General features: G+C 41.3%; 1 protein-coding gene and 1 non-coding gene across 2 annotated transcripts; both read right to left on the bottom strand.

The window, feature by feature from the left end:
* Positions 1–4,547: 4,547 nt before the first annotated feature.
* Positions 4,548–14,316, bottom strand: TOMM20 (translocase of outer mitochondrial membrane 20). Its single transcript, XM_042446510.1, has 5 exons — positions 14,048–14,316; positions 9,344–9,390; positions 7,995–8,076; positions 6,933–7,075; positions 4,548–4,967 (listed from the first exon to the last, which is right to left on the bottom strand). Exons 1-5 carry the CDS (start codon positions 14,178–14,180, stop codon positions 4,923–4,925), a joined length of 450 nt encoding a protein of 149 aa, XP_042302444.1. The 5' UTR covers positions 14,181–14,316; the 3' UTR covers positions 4,548–4,922.
* Positions 10,187–10,327, bottom strand: LOC121920140. The gene has a single exon (XR_006101671.1). It is a non-coding gene; the product is annotated as a small nucleolar RNA SNORA14 (small nucleolar RNA).
* Positions 14,317–14,656: the final 340 nt, after the last annotated feature.

Below are 14,656 nucleotides of genomic sequence, written 5' to 3'. Positions count from 1 at the left end.
GCATGGGGCGGAGTTGCGTCCACATGACACATGGCTCAACTCCGCCTCCCAGGACGCTATGACACCGCGTGCTCCTCCACATGATATGCAGCATCACAGCGCTCCTCCAGCACTGCATCCAGACAATGCAGCACCATATAGCCACAACCCCATAGCTATTGCGCCCTGGAAAGGCCAGATCGGATCCACAGCATGCAGTTGCCGCAGCCCCGATCCCGCTAGGAAAGGGGTGGCATCACACCATCCTTTAAGGGCTGTCTGTACAGTCCCTAAGTCCCACTGAACTCAGTTGGATTTACTTCAAAACAATTGCACTGTTAATGCAAATAAAACACTGTTCTGCCAGAAAAGACTCTGCAAACAAACAAAAGCAAACAGATCTACAGAAACAAAAGGGTCAGAAAAATATTTTCAATCTTATTGCTCCAGTTTTAGGGAAACAGTGGGGAAATCTGAAATCCATCAATGGCAAGGATGGGGATCAGTGTGTCTCCATGTGTGTGAGAGAGAGATTGAGAAAAGGGCTGGTTTACAGCTCTGATGTTGCTCGAGTTCACAGGGCAATCCCTTCAAGGAAAGACTCTTTGCTAACAAAAAAAGATTGTATTCCCACAGGCCGAAACTAAGTTCCAGCAAGTACAGTAAGTGCAATGCTGGGAATGGCAACTCTTGCTCCTTTCCTTCTGCTGGAGCAGGAAGGAAGGCTGCCCTCTGCTGGACTAATTTTTTGAGTGAAAAATCAGCATCTTTCAGTTGTTTAAAGAGCTGGATGGAATATGCAGCTGAGAAGAAAATTATGACATTTAAAAACACTAATATGGGAATGCAAAAGACTAGACAGGGCTGTCTCAGCCTATTCATGACTATTGGAAGATATGGATTCGAGGTACATAATGGAAGAGGTATTTCCTTTAATCTGTTCAGAAACATCCACCATTCCATTTCATTGGATGTCCTCATTTTCTTGTAAGATAAACACTCCATTACTAGCCCTGCTTCTGTTTGGAGAGTCACCACCTGGGACAAGTATGCAAAGAAAGAAGTTTGTAGCATGAGCTTTCCTAGACATCAGGTGCCACACTGCAGAATTAAAGTAGTTTGACACCACTTTAGCTGTCATGACAGAATCCTGGGATTAGTAATTTGAGACATTCAGTCTGGTCTGTCAGAGCTCTGATACCTTACCAAACTGCAAATCCCAGGATTCTGTAGATCTTAAAGTGGCATCAAACTGCTTTAATTCTGCATTATAGCTACACCTGGGATTCCATGAATCTGACAAAGAAGAACCAATCTAGGACAGTTTACGCTACATATTTTTCTGTTAGTCTCAAAGATGCAACAAGATCTCCTTGCTTACTGATCCAGACTAAGACAGCTATGTCCCGGGAAGGACAATGTGACAACACACATTACCTTCAGTTCCTGTTTGTCATGCACTATGCACCCAGTCTTTCATCCTGCAAGGACTGTGGAGCTGCGATGGCAACAGGCAGAGCAGAACTATGATTCACCTACGTAGGTGCACTCCCCATTGCCTTCTCTGCCCCAGTGGTGGGAGTTCGCTAGTATTCAAGAAGTCTGCAACTAACCCACTCACCACACACCCACTGAAAACAGAGATGCATCCTGTGTGCTTTGTGGAAGAGAAACATTGCTCCTGCCTGCCCAAGGAATGACTGTGAATACCTTTACTACGCACAGAAAAACTATCTATAGGTAGTGTGAGTACTCTGCACATCCTTTTATTTTTTTTCTTCTCAAGATGCTTTAGGATGCTTCACAATCTCTGCCTCCAATTACATGCCTTACTGATCTGTGCAGGGTGCCTCAGAACTGCAGAACTGAACATTGCTGGCTGGATTCTATCCGACTCCTGAAGCACATCAGACCACAGATGGAAAATGTGTAATCCTCCAGAAGTCACTGAGTTGACTGGCTAGGACTGAGGGGAGTGGAAGACAAACATCTAGATGGTCACTGGTTCCCCAACTCTGCTGCAAAGTGGAAATAAGTGACCTTTACAAAATAACCTCTAAATTTTGAGATGACACCTTGCAGACAGAGCTCATGGAGTAAGAATTCTACACACTCTATCCTCTTCACAGCAGCCTCATGTCCCATAATCTAGGTTCCTTCAACTCTCAGAAGAGGTTTAAGGGCACAGAGAACTGCAGTGGCAAGACAGAACAGGAAATTCTTGTGATCCAGAATATTTATTTTACCTGATCTTGGAAGTTAAGTAGGGTCAGCTCTGGTTAGTACTTGGATAGGAGACAAATTCCAGGTGCGTTAGGCTATATTTCAGAGGAAGGAATTGGCAAAACCACCTCAAAGTATTCCTTGCCTAAGAAAATACTACAAAATTAATGGGGACTCCATAGGTTGAGAGGCATGTATACACAAGCAGAGGATATTTATTAATCTATTAAATATAAAATATTGAATTTAAAAACTAACATGTATGGACACTAGGATGTCAAACTAATGACTACACACTCTGAAAGGGAATCAGCTACATCCAACTGACTAGCAGTTAGTCATCTAGAACACAAGCTTGTTCTGTATCTCTCATTTAAGACACAGCATTGTAATGTCCTGAAAGATTAAGAAAAAATGGTTGGCAAAAATATGGTAATTGCAGTAATGGCTGCACACTTGAGATCCATGTATGTGTCTTATAGTGAACCCACAAATGTCATAGGGTTTTCTCAGGCAAGAATCATTTAAGCAATATAAAGTAGGTGACAGTATTTCATAATTTAAACTCAACACCATAAGGTTTTCATTAGATGTCACTGGTACTACATGTAACACATATCACATTCCATATAAAGAAAAATTGGAGCCCTGCTGACTTGGCAAAAAGAGTGTTAGCGGTCTTTCCGCAAAGCAGATTGTGTTTCTTAACTGAAATGCAACTTTTTATAAGGAGAACTATTATCTTGTCAAATACCAAGTGAAGGAAGCTGAGTTTCTTGTACAAAATGTATGCACAAGAACCAATGTGCCATGAGGGTAGCCAAAAAAGCATCATTTCCAAAAAGGAAAAAGGGGACTGAGAGATGAGGACTGAAAGATCTGTATGGTGGTGACGGAAGAGGACACTGCTAATGCAGAGAGAAGGCAAGAAGTAATATAAGGTGCAGAGAAGTGGTAACAGATTGCAGAAATAATAGGAGTAGGAAGGAAGTACAAAGGTGCGTATATCAATGGATAGTAGAGTAACCGGTAGGGATTAATAACACATGAAGTCAGGTAAACAGCTGTGGATGAAAAGAAGGAAAACAGATAAGACATGTGATGCTCTTTCATGAGGAGAGTATGTGAGAACTGTAGAGAAGAAAGTGCTACAGAATGCAGGGAAACAACACAGTATCTGAAATACTGTGGCGGGTTACAGACCGCCCATTTGGGGTGGGCTGTACCCGCCCCTTTCCCCGGTGTATCGGGGCCTCAGCTGCTAGAACAGCAGCCACTGAGGCCCCGATCCGCCACTTTTCAGGCTGCGGGGAAGCGGCAAAATGCCTCTTCCCCGCAGCCTGAAAAGGGGTGTCCTTGGGGCTTGAAGCCCCAAGGACACCCCGTGGCGGTGGGGAGGAGGAGAAAGGGGCCGTTTGGCTCCTTTCTCCCTTGCTTCACTGGGTGCAGCCATCTGAAGGCTGCGCCCAGCGACGCAAAGCGGCGCCGCAAACCAGGAAGGAGCTCCGAAACGGAGCTCCTTCCTGGTCCACGCAAAGGGCGCACTAGGCACCCTGGCGTGGAGCGAGGACGTCATGTCCATGCCGCCCCGTATAGAGGCGGTGCGGCCGTCTGGAACGGCTGCCGTCATTTTTTACATGCAGAGCGCGTATTAGGGTTAGGGAGGTGCAGAAGCACCGCACCTCCCCAACCTTAATACGCGCTCCGCGCATACTTTAATGGCAGTGTGTAACCCGCCTGTATCTCCCTATATAAGGCTCCCCAAGTTTTAAGATCTTCACGGGAAGGTTTTTTCTTGATTCCCACATACTCACAGGTATGTTTGGCAATGAAACTGGAGAGAGCGTTCTCAGCAGCTGCTCTTAGGCGAGGAGAGGCCAATTGGCCCCTTCAGTCTCTTCTCTTTTTGCCAGCAGGCCTTCAATTGGTTGTGCTAAAGGATTTTTTTTAATAGTCTGTGCTGTACTTTGATCTATTTTAAGTGTTTTTAAATGTTTTAAAGTCAATTTTTTATTGAATGTCAATAGCATTGTCTATTTAATTAAGTTCCACATTATACATTGCTTTCGTTGTCTTTTGTTTTTAACTTACACTGTAAGCTGCTCTGACCTTACAATATCAACCCCTGTGAGGAGAATGTATAAATGAAACTATTTTTCCCTGAGGTAAACTTAATGTGACTATCAAGTTGCTGAAAATAAAGAAGCATTCCTTATTTTTGCACCCGATAGTGGATTTTTCTTCTTTTTAAAGAATAATTATGGATGATTTCCAGAGCATGCTGGAATCTGCAGATACCACCACTACACTCCTTTCATATAGGAATGAACACACAGAGACAGAAGCACAGGTACGTTTTTAATGCCTTAGCTTTCTGTTTTTCAAAAATGAGCATGGGATATATTTTGTTGTAGCTTTACATCTTTTTTATATGTACAATGTTACATCTGTATTGGTAATAAATGAGAGTAATGATACTTTTTATAACTCAACATGGTGTATTTATAAAATGAATTTATCAAAATACATTTTGCACTAGATAATAAATAAAGTCCAGCCAAACCAACCTACCCAGAGTTCAAATTTACGGTGGCAGGTTTAAATGTGGTGTACAGTCCATTATGACTATTATGCTTTCTCCTTTACTCTGCTGTCCCTCCTCCCCCCATGACGCTCATCTATTGGGCTAAGGAATCACTTATATTTCCTGCCGAGACTTCTCATTCCACATCATCTTCAGCCAAACACTGTGCACTTACAATTCTCTGTAAAAGAAAATGTTTGAATACAATTAAAGCAATATTTTTCTTGTCAGGTGAATTACTTAAATGAGTTTTAACTTATACAATTAATTTAGATTGCAACCCTTGCACCATGTTTGGTAAGAAAGAGCAAACAAGAGTCTGAACAAAATTTCTTTTAAAATGAAGCTGTGCAAAGTTTAATGACGTCTAAAAATTATTTACTGGGAATCCAGCAACTATCCTTCTACATGTTTCTATTTTCAATATTTTATTGAAGTATGTAAATGGTTTAAAATTAATTTTTTGCTTAAGGTTTTCTACAAAGGTAATTCTGGACAGTTTCCCAGCTCTAACTACTTTTAGAGGACCTTGAGAAGCCCAGATTCAGTTTGACTTTAAGATAAATTCTTAGTTTCTAGCCCTTGATGTTACAAAGATGACATTACAAGCAGCTAGAGTTAACTCAAAACATCTCTTCGGCAAATAAAGGTGTTTATTGTTCTTAATTATTGCACCACATGCTACTTTTGTAAATTTCTAACTTTCAAGAGCAGTTAATTAGAATATGAAGTTATTGTTTAAAAATACAGTGGTACCCCGGGTTACGAAAATAATCCGTTACGCGGCGCCCTTCGTAACCCGAAATCTTTCGCTAGCCGAAAAAGCCATAGGCGCTAGCGCTGGAAGCCGCGATTTCGTGCGAAAAAGCGCCGAAAAGCACCAAAAAAATTTTTCGTAAGCCGGAAAAAAAAAACGTAACCCGGAACAGTTTTTTCCTATAGAATTTTTTCGTATCCCGGAAATTTCGTAACGCGGTGCTTTCGTATCCCGGGGTACCACTGTAAGTTAAATACCCTCTACTAAATAAATCTTACAACACTCATGATTTTTAAAAGCCAAAGAACAACTGATAAGAAAATCTAATCATGTTAAAACACAGCCAGTCATAAATCCAAAATTATATTGAAAATAAAATTCACACCCTAAATATGCATCTGAATCCAGCATTTAGAATCCATCAAGACCACACCAACTTTTATTATAGTCAGCCTAGTATCAGAGAGTGCTGACACTGAGAACAGGTTAGGGCTTGATGACCTAAGCAAAGGGAGCAAATCTTATAGTACTATCCCCAATTCTTTTAGGTTAGGATTTCCAATGAGCAAGGCAGCACTCTGAACTGTATCAAGAAATGAAATCAGTGAGGTAGTGCAGATTTCTTAACACAGATGTTATGTATTCCTTCCACCAACTAATGGGAGTCAGATGGACTACTGTGGATGAACCGAAATCTTTACACAGTTGTCAACAGCAGCCTTACAAATAATAAATCTAGACATGACAAAGGAATATAATAATAATAATAATAACAACAACAATAATAATTGTATTTATATTTCCCACTTCTCCCAGGTGGATTGAAGCGGGATTACAACCTGATAACAAATATACAAAGCTCATCAATAAAATAAGTGGCACAAGTAGAAAAAGACTCCCACTGAGCTTTGTGAGACATGTCAAAATTACCACACACAGAGCCTCTGCTTGCCTCATCCTGATTACAGCACATATCTAAGTCTAATGTTGCAAGTGCCTCCCAATGTGATTTGGACAACTGTCATGTTATCAGCAAAACTGCCCTGCACTAAACATGCAAGGTTACAATTTTGTGCATACAGTACTTACTTTGGACTATCTGCAATAAAATCTTACTTTCCAGTGGTATTTTCAGAGAAATAGCTATACAGTATTTGTGGTTTTTAGTTCAATACAGTAAGGGTCATTAAAGCCTGACATTTATTGTGCCATAAAGTTTTACATACTACAAATCACTTCATCAGATTCATGAAGCATTATCCAGAATTTCAAATTGATTTATCAATCTATAAACAGATATAAATAAAAGGATTAGGCTGTAAATAACAATGATAATGAAAAATACTTTTTCAAAGTGTAAAGAACAATGCAGACGTTAATGTTTCATACCTGGCTAATGGTTGGGAGTTTAGTAAGGAGCATTTGGAAAACTGGTGGTGGAAGAGTCTGCTGTAGAACTTGTAGTAACTGCTGTGGTTGTCCACAGACAGCAATGGCATTTGTCAAGTGATCAACACCTTTTTCATATTCTCCTGTATAAAAAATAAGTATGTCACACTAGCTTTCAATTACATATTAGAAAGAACTTTCTTTTATGTCAAATAAAAACTAGTTTCAAAAAGTAAAACAAAATGTCCTTAAACTCCTTCCAAGCCGTCTGCTTCACCCCAAAGAGAACCAAAATCAGAATGTCAACATAGAACATAGAACTCTTTATAAAAAAAACTTGCAACTTTCTTCTCTAATGCAGTTCTTATGTAAAAGAAAAACCTGGTTGAAAATAACCCGTAAGCATATTGTCATCACCCACAAAAAAATAGAAGGTGCTCATGTGAAAGACTGCTTAAGCCTAGAATAATTTATAAACAGTGAAACTGACACAGAGTAATAGAGGTGCAGAAAGGCTCTTCTAAAATCAGACTTTTACTCCATTTGTCTTTGGTTCTTTACCAGTATAATCCCAAGAAAATATTATTTTATAGAAAATCTATGGTGTAGTATTCATATACACTCATATACTGAAGGTAGGCTGTTAGTATTACTACTGTAACTAAACCTATTATTTAGCAACTGGAAAGTCTAACTCTTAAGGCAGTACTTTTAAATATAATTCATCCTTGGATAGTTTGCCAAGTCTTTGTTAGAGTAAATAATTCCACCATCCACAGCTTGAAAATATTCCCCCTCTCTGCAAAAATTCCAAAAAACAAACCTCAATTTTGCCATTGTATATAAGCGACATAATTTTACTACAGCACTCTATAACGGGGCTTGAACAAACACGGATTTTGGTATCCACAGGTGGGGGAGTCCTGGAACAAAACATCAGTGGATATCAAGGTATTCTACTGTATTCTATTATATGAATCGTTTTCAATAAAAGTAATTCTAGTATTCTTTCTACTACATTGCATTTTACTGTTTCACGCCATTGGCAAAATTTGCAATAACCTTGTGCTAGTAGTTCCTCGCCCAGCTGTATCTCTTCAAGGAAGAACTTCTGAACTGCTTCTGCATCTTTTAAATCAGGCAACTGTAATGACAACATTTATCTATTTAGAATTCAACATCCTTCCTCCACTACACACATACTTATAAACATAACGCAAGCCTATTTATATATTTGATGGTTTGTAACATTAAGAGCCAGCATGGTGTAAGTATGAGCACTGGACTATGACTCTGGACATCAGGGTTTGATTCCCTGCTCAGCCATGAAAATTCACTGGGTGACCTTGGGTGAGGCTCAGCCCCAGAAAACACAGCAATGGGTTTGCCTTAGGGTCACCAAGGTACAGAACAACAACATTAAGAGCCAGTGATGTATTCAGTTCTTTTAGTCCAAGTCTCAAGTGAAGTCTCAAATCTCTGCCTTCAAGTCTTGAGTCAAGTCTCAAGTCTGGGGGCCAATGTTGGGTGCATTTTAATGTTGGTTGCATTTTTCAGAGAGGAACAACAAACACATTAGTCAATGGGCTTGAGGTGAGGGTTGAGATCTGCTTGTCAGCCTTCTACTTAAAGCTTTTCAAAAGCTTTAGAAGTATCCTTCCACCTTAAGCCCATTGCCTAACACATTTGCTGGTTCCCTCGGAGAAATGTGCCCCACACTCTGGGGAGGGTCTTTTCTGCTGCTCAAAGTGACTGGCACCAGCATGGCAATCACTAAAAATATGCAAGTCTCAACTCAAGTGTGTGTCTTTTTCACCAAGTCAAATCCAAATCAAGTTTCTGAAGTGACTTAAGTTGGACTTAAGTCCAAGTCAATTGACTAAAGTCTACACCACTGTTACGAGCTCTCTCAGACAAAAAAGTGAAACAGGATTATATCCCATGTACTTTAAAGGCAAATTATGAAATACCGGAAAGAAGCTTGGAACTTTTTAACTTGCATGTACTTAGGTTAGCTACAGCAAGAAGCTCCAATTTGTGAAATGTTATATCTTAGAAATATCCCACCAAAATAATTTAATGCAAGTTGGATCCACATGAGAAATGGAATCAGTGTAAGTTGATTTTCTTACTCTTTCTCCAAGAGCATCCCAAGTGGGATGCGTTTTTGAATAATGAGAAGGGAAACAGATGATGAATGAAAGGCAGGTAGAAGAGTCTACTGTGTATACAGGTGAAGTGTCTGGGGGGAGGGGTCATTTTCCACTGGTGCTCCTCTGGACTTAAGCCAAATAATGTATGTTAGTGTGATACATTTAAGGCAACTCCATCTTAAAAAGAATTCTGTATATGTTATGTTGCAAAAACCAAACCAACACAACCTGTACTAAATACAGGAAAATATTACTTACCTTTGAAAGCCCTGCTCTCTCTTTGGCAAGCTTCTGTTTCTTTCTTCCTGTGGATAAAACACAGAATAGGATTTATGTATTAGATAATAAGTTACAGATTTGATAAGGATGTTTAATAATTTTCAAATAATGATATTTGCATGTTATACTGATACTTAGGAAGAGAAGCAATTCCACATACAGTACTGTGAAGTGTGCTACAGAAATTAACTGTACATATACAAATATATGGGATCCATATATAAATTTACTTATGGGACAAACAACCACTCTAGGTCCCTACAATCATTAAGAACTAACTGAAGATGACATCTAGTGCTGTGTGGATGCACATTTCTAAGCATTGCATTTCTTCTTGGTTTTCTTAAATCTCTGTGAGTGCCACTGTGACAAGTCCACCAGTGACCCAAGGAGAGACTTTGGTGTTATCTTCCCCATGCACAATTCTTAGCTGTTCCACGATCAGGAACAGATGAGGAAAAACAGTCTATCTGGCCTCATACCCACAGAGACAGTTAAACCTCAGACTGCCTTTAGATTTGACTGCATGAAAGGGTAGGAACATATTTTGCCTCAGTTTTTCACAGATCTTACAAAATTAGCTGCAGAAGGACAGAAATGCCAGATACCTGTGGGGAAAATTTCAACGCCCCTTGCTCCCACCATCAATTCCCCCACAATCAAAAGACAAGTTTGCTACTATTAAAATCTGCTCCAGACTACCTCATGCCCTGTATAAGTCTCTAAACTCTCTCAGCAAAGAAAATGAATTCACATCTGGAAACACCATTTCACAATTGGTATAATAACCAGTTTGCATAAGTATACCTTTTTAACGATACTATATTTTTGTTGAAGAGGTGAAATAATGCAGAACTACAACAGAAAGTTCTGCATTTTGGATAACTCTACATTTTTATTTTGCATTCATCCTTATCCTGGAAGTTATAATGACAACAGTACCAGGAGGGTTTGAGAATGCATTTAATGATACCGTATATACTTGACTACAAGTCGACCTCATGTATAAGTCGAGGGCAGGTTTTGGGGCCAAAATTATGGATTTTGATATGACCCTTGGATAAGTCGAGGGTGAAATTTAAGGACATACAACAAAGGATCTAAATGATGAAGCAAAGGAAAACAATGCCAAAGAACCCACAAAATTCTGGCAGGCATAATGGTTTTGACTCACACTAAATGCTGGATGGAAGAGAGAACAGAGGGAGGTCAGTGCTTCTAGGACAGATTGCACCCTTGCCTTTCACCAGGGGATGGCTCCCTTTTTAATAAGAGTTAAAGTATAGTATTTACATTGACCCGTGGATAAGTCGACCTAGGTTTTTGGGGGCAATTTTTGACTAAAATTTCTAGCCTTATACATGAGTCTATACCAAGTACCAAAGGAGCATTTTTCCAAAATTTTCTTTCCTCTCATTTTACAAATCATTATCCAGATTTACCAAAACAATAAAAGACATAGTTCCATCCCAACACACAAAAATAGAATCATAGAATCATAGAGTTGGAAGAGACTGCAAGGGCCATCCAGTCCAACCCCCTGCCATGCAGGAAATCCAATCAAAGCATCCCCAATAGATGGCCATCTAGCCTCTGCTTAAAGACCTCCACGGAAGGAGACTCCACTACACTCCAAGGAAGGAGTTTGTTCCACTGTCGAACAGCCTTTACTGTCAGGAAGTTCTTCCTAATTTTGAGGTGGAATCTCTTTTCCTGTAGCTTGCATCCATTGTTCCAGATCCTGTTCTCTGGAGCAGCAGAAAACAAGCTTGCTCCCTCCTCAATATGACATCCCTTCAAATATTTAAACAGGGCTATCATATCACCTCTTAACCTTCTCTTCTCCAGGCTAAACATCCCCAGCTCCCTAAGTCGTTCCTCACAGGACATGATTTCCAGACTCTTCACCATTTTTGTCGCCCTCCTTTGGACACGCTCCAGTTTCTCAATGTCCTTTTTTAATTGTGGTGCCCAGAATTGGACACAATATTCCAGGTGGGGCCTGACCAGAGCAGAATACAGTGGCACTATTACTTCTCTTGATCTAGACACTATACTTCTAATGATGCAGCCTAAAATTGCATTGGCCTTTTTAGCTGCCGCATCACACTATTGACTCATGTTCAACTTGTGGTCTACTTGGACTCCTAGATCCCTTTCACATGTAGTCTCATTCAGCCAGGTGTCCCCCATCCTATATCTCTGCATTTTATTTTTCCGCCCTAAGTACAATACCTTACATTTCTCCATGTTGAAGTTCATTTTGTTAGCTTTGGCCCAGCTTTCTAGTCTTTCTATTCAGATCATTTTGGATCTTGATCCTGTCCTCTGGAGTATTAGCTACTCCTCCTAATTTGGTGTCATCTGCAAATTTGATAAGTATGCTCCCAATTCTGTCATCCAGGTCATTGATAAAGATGTTGATAAATACCCAACTTGAAGTTCATTTTATACAGGACCTGCCACAAAACCTTGCTGGGTATTCTCACCCCAAATAAGATTGCTCTTACATAGAGGGTGCAGTAAGCAGCTATGCCATTTTCTGCAAAATCTTGCTTCTCAGTTGTAATCACTAATCCAACAAGGTTTGCTATTACGTGGAACATGCCTTCAAGACAGATTTGGATTTCATAAACTTAGTTACACAGTCTCTTTCCTACAAGGCCCCAGAGGGAAGAACATTTCAGATTAATGATTAGGAGACCTTGATTTTTTTTAAAAGGGGTTTGTGCAATTTTTACTGCAGTAAACATACACACTTACAAACACAGAGACATAGAAGAAAAGTGTCAGATATATAGTAAGCTTCTACACCGCTACACATACCCACAGCAGAGAGCCAACAGGCTCCTGGGACAATATGGTCCACACAGCAGTGAACTCCTTTGTTGAAGGTGCACTTTACATGTTATGAAGTCAAAGACATAGCCATACTAGTCTGGAAAATCAGCATGCAAAGGGATCTTGTAGCCCCTTTGAGACTAACTGAATCAGAGGAGCTGGTAGCATGAGCTTTCACAGGGGTTTATAACAAGGGGACAATTGGAAGTGTAAATGGGGTTTATCCTGTGAAAATCATGCATTCACAATTAAGATTTTTACACAACGTCTTGAATAAAGTACCATTATCCTGGGAGTATCTCACGAAAATTGCGCAACTGTGATAAAGGTTTTCACACAATACTGTATCATGATCGAAAGCGATTAAAGCACCATTCACCCAGGAATAAACAGGCAATAAATAACATCAAATCACTCAAGAGAAAATCCCATGAATGATATGTTGCTGTTTATTGCCTGGTTATTCTTGGGATAACGGCCGCTGTGTGTGAAAATCTTTATTGTGATTTAATAGTAATTGCACGACTTTCACAGAATAAACCTCATTTAAACTTCCAATTTTCCTCGCATGATAAACTCCATAGACTTGAGTCTACTTCCTAAGCTCAGCCCATGCACCTGAGGAAGTGGGCTCAAGCCTACAAAAGCTCATGCTACCAACTTCTCTCTTTCAGTTAGTCTCAAAGATGCTACAAGATCCCTTTGCACAATGATTTAAAAGTGCATTTGCATAACATATATGTGTGCATATTTGCTATGGTTTGATTTACAACTATATTATGTATACTGTATCTCATTATGTACTCACCCCTCCCTATCCCTGATTTCCTATGGCAGTGTTTAAAAACATGATGTGCACCAAGTGTGAAACATGCTCAAAATGGAGGACATTTTAGGATTCCTCCAGGACAGACAGTTGAAATGTAGGGCATTCAAGGAAAATGGAGGACAGGGACAGATAAAGAGCTATAAATATGCATATCAATAAACATCCATGCTTCTTAGTCTTGCTCCAAATGGAGGACATTTTGGGATTCCTCCTGGGCAGAAGGCTGAAATGTAGGATGTGTCCAGGAAAAGGAGGACGCCTGGCAATCCCACCTGAGGAGCCAAAGCAGAGGAACCTCCACCATCTTAGGTTCAAGATTTTGGGCTGCTCAGAAATTAGTGTTAGTGTACTGTTGTTGCTGTTTATCCACACAGCACCATCCTTGCCCATGGCACACTGCTAACAGCCACGATAAGACACTCATAACACTTCCAGCATTGAAAATGCAAAAGTGCTCCAATATCAGCTGCTAAAATACAATACCAAAATGCAATTAAAAAACCCCAGACAGAGCCATCATGCAAAATAAAACAGTCCACGTAGATCAAGGGCTGTACTATGGATCCAGCCACAGAAGGGCCTGAGCAACAGACTAGGATACTGGGGACCCAGGCGGATCCTCTGGGTGACCTTGGGCCACTGGCAGGCTCCCGGCCTCCGAGGAGGCCCTGGACGAGGAAGTAATGAGGACAAGAACAATATCCATCCCTACCCGCCTCTTCCTCTTGGGGCCTCTGCGGGGCCAAGGTCCCAGAGCCCCCCTCCCCCCCAGGGCCCACCTTCTCTCTCACAATCCTGACATCCACACATTCATACAAGCGCTCGAAGCTTCGACGGGGCTCAAGCCCTCCGTTTCCTCCCTCGGGAGGCCCCCCATTTGTTTGAGTCCAGGGCGACCAGGCGCGTCCTCCTCCTCCTCCTTTCCCCGGACCCCCCATCCAGAACAGGACTAAGGAGCCCTCCGCTCCATCTTCGTGTGAGCGGCAGGCGCCCCCCGTTCGGCGGAGACTCACGTTCCCTGAGCCGGTTCTTGAAGTTGGGGTCGCTCCTCCGCTTGCGGTCGAAGTAGATGCAGTAGCCGATGAAGAGGGCCCCGCAGACGCCGGCGGCGATGGCGCTGCTCTTGCCGCCCATCATCATCATCATCCTTCTCTCCTCCGCTGCCTCCAAGGCACCCGGGCGGTGGCGCGGGCAGAGCCGCAGAGGAACAAGAACCCGCCCAGCGCCTCGCTCACGCACGGACTCACGCACGCACGCCAAGGACGGCGCCCTCGGAAGCGCGTCATCGCGCGGCGACAGGCAAGCGCCGCACGCGCACCACGACGACGACGACGACGCATGCGCGCGGGGATAGGGCTCCCCCCTCTCTTCTTCTCCCCCCTCCCCACTGCGCGCGCCACTGCCCAGAGTGTGACAGGGGCGCATGCGCGGGAGGTCTGAGCCGCCCTCAGCCGACGACGAGGAAGAATAATATAATTATATAATAACATCGTCATAATACTGTATAATAATTATATAATAATAATATGAGAACGATACAATAAATATAATTATATAACAATACAACAATATAATAATAATAATAATAATAATAATAATAATAATAATAATAATAATAATAA

The sequence above is a fragment of the Sceloporus undulatus genome, chromosome 1 (genome assembly GCF_019175285.1).
Source record: "Sceloporus undulatus isolate JIND9_A2432 ecotype Alabama chromosome 1, SceUnd_v1.1, whole genome shotgun sequence".
NCBI classification, from domain to species: Eukaryota; Metazoa; Chordata; class Lepidosauria; order Squamata; family Phrynosomatidae; genus Sceloporus; species Sceloporus undulatus.
This window is presented reverse-complemented; position numbering and strand designations above follow the sequence as displayed.